Here is a 6313-nt window from a genome sequence, read left to right on the forward strand (position 1 = left end):
CCTCCTTTTTGGTCTCACTTACCCAAATGGTGCTGGTGTGATGATTTAGTGTGTTTAGATCCTGAAGATTCCTGCAACAGTTCAACTTAGGTCATCTGCTCCTCTCACTCTGTTCTCTGTTGGGCTTTCAGTTCAAGCTTGAATTTCGATAATTCAATATTACTATTTAAATAATTTTTTCTTTAAAAATAGCAGTTTTATTTTATTAAGTAGAATTTATTCCCTATTGTTTGTAGTCTCTTTATAACTGTAAATAGTCCAATATGTCACAGTGTTTAATGTGTTGCGTGTGCACACACCGGGGCTAATTGCTCATATGAGTAACATACCTGGCAAATAAAACTTTTTTTTTAATCCTGATTCTAGTTTTATAGCATATTTAAAATAGTTCATATATTTGATTTTATTGACTGTTTTATAAAGAGAATACACAAAAAGTGAAATAGAAAAGTGATTTTTATTCATGTTATGACATCATTGGCGATGGAGCTATAACATCGGATATCACTAAGAGAAGGGTGTTTACTTCCAGAAATGTTAAACTGATGGATAAAATGATGGATGCAGTTTTCTTTTTTTCTGAATAAGCATGTGCTTTTGCTTTCAACGTCAGCTTTACCATGTGAAACTCCTTATTATGAACCCCAACCCATATTTTTAAACTTGCAGGAGATAAAAATATGATGGTTGCTGACTAAAAAACAAACAAAAACACGACTGCATTTTTGTTGGTGCACCTTTAAGTGTATCTGCTTAGTATATCTATGTTTTGGCGCTATGCGTCAAGCACTAAGGCCTCCATGCTGGAATTAAATAAGATTTTGCCCTCCACCTCCTGGCTACAGTTTGCGCCCCTGAGCTTGGCCATTACGCCTGCCTTCAGTTCTGGGCAGGCGACCTTACTGAATTCCCTCACTTCAGTCAGGAGGTCCAGTAGACGCTGGCCTTTCTCATCCCCTGGTGTGAAACACCTGGTGATGTCCACATAGGCTGGTATCTTGTACTTCTGGTAGGTAATCCCTCTGGCATCTAGGAATCTCTTCATGTCCTCCACTGAAATCCCCTGGTTAAGATGGCATTTGCCAAAATGGGTCCCATAGGCATCCCACAGGTTTATGAAGCCACTGTCTCCTGCAGGAGGTCCAGTACGGTAGAGAAATAATTATCATGCCTGCTCATGCTACTTCTATGATGGCTGGTATAGAAGGCACAGACGTTCCCAGCTCCAGTGCTCTGGACACACTGCCATGGTCTCAGGATTTCTCTGCTCTGATTAATATCCAAGCAGTATTAATGAGGGTAGGCTGATGTGTTCCCAGGACTGCAGGTGAGCTGGACGCTACTCTACCAGTTAACCCTGTCTGGGGGTAGTGCCCCCCTCCCAGTGCAAGCAAGAGTATGGATCACACAAACTTATATCATGGCAATGACAGCTTAGAGGGCATGGCTGCACAGGACCAAAACGTTTTGCCCTATTTTTTCTAATGCAATAGCCTTTAAAAATAGATCTTTTTTTCTGACTGACTAACCAGGGTGTGGCACCACAGATCATAAACTTGGCAGAGCTGGGTTCAACAATGTTATCAAAGCAAGCACTGTGATGAAAGAGAGAGTGTGAATGACCCATTAAGTGCAAATTGCAGCTGACACCATGTGGTCACCCAGGACCATCCGGCATAAACTCATTAAAAGGTTGAGGATACACAGACATACTGCAAGAAGATACTTAAAAAATTATGTGATCTATTTTTGGCACTCACTAGAATAACCTTCACCTCAGCAACACCCGCTGGTTAGGATATGTAAAACAGCAAGTGGTGAAACAAACCTAAATTTTACATTAGGATCAAATTAGGTACATTACTCAGCCTCACAAACAAATGTATGTTTAACCATAACAATGCGTTGAGTGACAGTTGGTTGTTTATAGTAACAATACCCAGTGTTAATTTGTCAGTTATTGCCTGTAACTCCCTAATAAAGCTATAGGTGTCAAAACTTAAATATGATGAATTCACCTTTGATTAATTTCATAATGGTTAACTGATTCATTCACCTGCGACCAGAACGATGAGGAGTTTGCCATTCTTCTGCAGTAAACTTCGGAAGAACAAAACTGCAGCCCCTGGATCCTCCAAATAGTACAACATCTGTGGAACAGGGTGAATGAGGCAGAGCTGGTGCTCTCTGGTAGAACCAGTCATCTCAGCTGGTCTAATGTAGATAGATTAACATTACACCAAACATTACTGAACAGTGGCCATTTGAAAACCACAGGGAGCATTACTCCACAGTTGATCTAAGAACCTGTATCATGTGGATGAAATCCAGCTTCTTCTCAGGGTTCCTCTCATTCCAGTCCTTCTCCAACTCAGACGTTTTCATGTTATTCCATGTGAAGGTAACGTGATCAAGGTCTGGTGTCTTCAACACTAAGTCTAAACAAGGAGAAAATGTCTTACTACAAGAGTTTGTAAACAGTGTCCCTAAAGTCCATTGATGTACTGTTGCTATGACCTTAGTACCAAACTGGTTTTCAGTGTTACTTGTTACTCTCACTTACTGTCACACACTGAAACATTGAGCATTGGGCCATAGTAATTCAACAAGAAACTAATTATGGTTAGGGTTAAAGTTACCCCGAGCACTCGGCTGGAGAACTGTGTCCTATCATTAGGGTAAGGCACTAATAACTCAGAGATATGTTTTGGTCTATCAGAATGCACTGCCTGGTATGTTAAGACCAAAATGTAACCTGGTATGTTAAGACCAAAGCCACATGGTAAGATAAGGACATAGTAAGATAAGGTGCTAGGGTTTAGGAGAGGATGGGGTAAGATAGGGTTTAGGAGAGGACGCGCTAAGACAGGGTTTAGAAGAGAACGTGGCATGTTAGGGTTCAGGAGAGGACGAGGTAAGCTAGGGTGCTAGGGTTTAGTACAGGACGGGGTAAGATAGTGTTTAGGAGAGGACGCATTAAGATAGGGTGCTAGGGTTTAGGAGAGGACATGGTAAGAAAAGGTGCTAGGGTTTAAGAGAGGACACCATAAGCTAAGGTGTTAGGGTTTAGGAGAGGACATGGTCAGATAGGGTGCTAGGCTTTAGGACACCATAAGATAACGTGCTAGGGTTTGGGAGAGGACACCATAAACTACGGTGCTAGGGTTTAGGAGAGGACACCATAAGCTAAGGTGCTAGGGTTTAGGAGAGGACACGGTAAACTAGGGTGCTAGGGTTTAGAAGAGGACATCGTAAGCTAGGGTGCTAGGGTTTAGGAGAGGACATCGTAAGCTAGGGTGCTAGGGTTTAGAAGAGGACATCGTAAGCTAGGGTGCTAGGGTTTAGGAGAGGACATCGTAAGCTAGGGTGCTAGGGTTTAGGAGAGGACATCGTAAGCTAGGGTGCTAGGGCTTAGGAGAGGACACCATAAGCTAGGGTGCTAGGGCTTAGGAGAGGACATCGTAAGCTAGGGTGCTAGGGTTTAGGAGAGGACATCGTAAGCTAGGGTGCTAGGGTTTAGAAGAGGACATTGTAAGCTAGGGTGCTAGGGCTTAGGAGAGGACATCGTAAGCTAGGGTGCTAGGGTTTAGAAGAGGACATCGTAAGCTAGGGTGCTAGGGTTTAGGAGAGGACATCGTAAGCTAGGGTGCTAGGGTTTAGAAGAGGACATCGTAAGCTAGGGTGCTAGGGCTTAGGATAAGACACTGTAACAGGGTGCTAGGGTTTAGAAGAGGACATCGTAAGCTAGGGTGCTAGGGTTTAGAAGAGGACATCGTAAGCTAGGGTGCTAGGGTTTAGGATAAGACACTGTAACATAGGGTGCTAGGGTTTAGAAGAGGACATCGTAAGCTAGGGTTTAGAAGAGGACATCGTAAGCTAGGGTGCTAGGGCTTAGGATAAGACACTAACATAGGGTGCTAGGGTTTAGAAGAGGACATCGTAAGCTAGGGTGCTAGGGTTTAGAAGAGGACATCGTAAGCTAGGGTGCTAGGGTTTAGAAGAGGACATCGTAAGCTAGGGTGCTAGGGCTTAGGATAAGACACTAACATAGGGTGCTAGGGTTTAGAAGAGGACATCGTAAGCTAGGGTGCTAGGGCTTAGGAGAGGACATTGTAAGCTAGGGTGCTAGGGCTTAGGAGAGGACATCGTAAGCTAGGGTGCTAGGGCTTAGGAGAGGACATCGTAAGCTAGGGTGCTAGGGCTTAGGATAAGACACTGTAACATAGGGTGCTAGGATTTTTTCAGATGAGGGAAGGGAGGTCCGCGGACCAAGGCTTAAGAGTCTCCTTTCACTACTGTTACTAATTGTCTTTATTGAACGTTTTACTAATAGGGATACTTGCTATACTGCACACTTATGTTAAAGGTTTTACTGTGTAATATAAAATAGGAAAATTGAAGTGGCCTGTTTGGTGAAATGAATGTTAAATTCTTCTGGCAGGTGTAAGAACAGTTGGCAGATAAACAAAAAATGATCCAGTGTGTAAGTCTGTACCTTTATATTTGTCAAGCATATCACTGCTGGGTTCCACCACCTCATTATCCACTTTTGCTCCTGGGTGCTGTAACTGGAGCTGGCGAAGGATCTCCAAGTCGAGCTCACCTGGAAATGATATGAGGTGTGTTACGTACCATCAGAATGTGCATAACACAGGTATAAGGGCTGTTATAATGCAGGTATGAAGAGTTGTACCTGTACCACTTCCCACTCCCATCATATTGAAAGTAGTTTTCCCTTCTCCGATACTGAGAGAGAGAGAGAGAGAGAGAGAGAGAGAGAGAGAGAGAGAGAGAGAGAGAGAGAGAGAGAGAGAGAGAGAGAGAGAGAGAGAGAGAGAGAGAGAGAGAGAGAGAGAGAGAGAGAGAGAGAGAGAGAGAGAGAGAGAGAGAGAGAGAGAGAGAGAGAGAAAGAGAGAGAGAGAGACGTTTAAGATTAATTTAACAATAAATAAAATTCCACTTGCTACTCCAGTGGGTTAATAGTTTGTAAACATTAAGATTTAACGACAGAACCTAAGTATCTGCGTATACACAGTCACACAAAAGCGCGTACCTGGCCAGTATGGCAGGGAGAGGACCATTAAGGAAAGCCTTCACGCTCTTGTGTTCTGTGGAGCTCTCCAAGAAAACCTGGAAGGCTTTCTTGTATTCGGAATCATTGTCCAACAGGCTGGCCAAAGTAGCTGCCATCTTTCTAAAACCAAAAACATCAAATCAGCAAATCAATCTATCAAAAACGTTCTTACGCATCGCCTGGGATCTAACACGAAACGAACAGCGAGTGACGCGCGATTACAAGCAGGCAGGTAAAACCGGCGTGAGCGTCACCCATGAAGTGTTTTGGAAACAGTAACGTTACGTTCAGGAAAAAATGGGTAATTCTTTTATGCTTGCTGTAGATCGCCATTTTTGAACGTGTGCTCGCGGCTTCCTTGTGGAGTCTCCACAAAAAAAATTAAAAGAAAATTAAATCTAAATTATATCTATCCACACATCCATACAGCTCTATTCAAACCCACTCTGCACACGATTTATGTTTTTACATTTCTTTCGTTAAGTCTTTAAGGTTTACAGCAGAGTTTAACTACATTCTTCCACAACTAGCAGCCACCACGAGGGACTGGGTGAAATACAATTTAATTCCTAACTTTGTGAGATCGGATTTCCACAAGACAATTAAAAACATTATTTTCCTGCAGATCGATAGTGAAATTCAGCTTGGCTTCTTTTTTTTAAAACAGCAGGACTTACCTCTCCCTCTAGTGAGTGATGAGTGCTAACAAATGCTACCACGCGCACCTTTAAAGACCCAGTAAAGCTGCGTCACAGGTTTATGCTGATACTAAAGCATGAGATGGTAACTGTCTTAAATTCCTGACACAGGGTTTGGCTGCAGCCTTCCTACAAGATAGACCCGTTTTTAGAAAAATGCCTACCACGGTAAGGTGGACCGGCTGGAGAACAACGCGACTGTTAGGCATGAACAAGTTAAAACATTATTAAAAATGAGTAACTTTTAAAATAAGTTTATCGTGCAAGATAGTTAGCAGTACTGTGGAAAAAAAAAAATATCGGCCAGCTACCAAAGTGACGTTGTGTTAATGGGGTGTCGGTGTTGGGCATCCTTGTAGTCTATGCACAACCTCATGTTAGTCATGCACGGTCAAGTGGGCAGAGACAGTTTACAAATCGATCTTGCAAATGCCGAGTCAGTTTCGGCAAAAGTATAAAACTGTCTATACCCGTTTTTTGTTGTTGTTCCTAATCATATAAACATTAAGGTCACAATATTTCGACATTGTTATTATCACTT

General features: G+C 42.6%; 1 protein-coding gene across 1 annotated transcript; it reads right to left on the reverse strand.

Annotated features, from left to right (window-relative positions):
- Nucleotides 1-438: 438 nt before the first annotated feature.
- LOC113584942 (histamine N-methyltransferase-like) lies at nt 439-5901 on the reverse strand. The gene is made up of 7 exons (XM_081713339.1): nt 5752-5901; nt 5054-5194; nt 4694-4746; nt 4496-4603; nt 2308-2438; nt 2057-2150; nt 439-1131 (listed from the first exon to the last, which is right to left on the reverse strand). The coding sequence occupies exons 2-7, from the start codon at nt 5188-5190 to the stop codon at nt 776-778; spliced, it is 879 nt and encodes a 292-aa protein (XP_081569465.1). The 5' UTR covers nt 5191-5194; nt 5752-5901; the 3' UTR covers nt 439-775.
- Nucleotides 5902-6313: the final 412 nt, after the last annotated feature.

Source organism: Electrophorus electricus, chromosome 4 (genome assembly GCF_041902795.1).
Source record: "Electrophorus electricus isolate QZ-2024a chromosome 4, ASM4190279v1, whole genome shotgun sequence".
In the NCBI taxonomy this organism is placed as follows: Eukaryota; Metazoa; Chordata; class Actinopteri; order Gymnotiformes; family Gymnotidae; genus Electrophorus; species Electrophorus electricus.

Excerpts from the sequence above, each read along its gene's own strand:
- LOC113584942 (XM_081713339.1), bottom strand. The coding sequence starts at position 5,190 with ATGGCAGCTACTTTGGCCAGCCTGTTGGACAATGATTCCGAATACAAG. Across the intron at positions 4,747-5,053 it reads CTCCCTGCCATACTGGCCAG|TATCGGAGAAGGGAAAACTA; the intron begins GTACGCGCTTTT and ends TCTCTCTCTCAG. Across the intron at positions 1,132-2,056 it reads CCTCATCGTTCTGGTCGCAG|GAGACAGTGGCTTCATAAAC; the intron begins GTGAATGAATCA and ends GACCTCCTGCAG.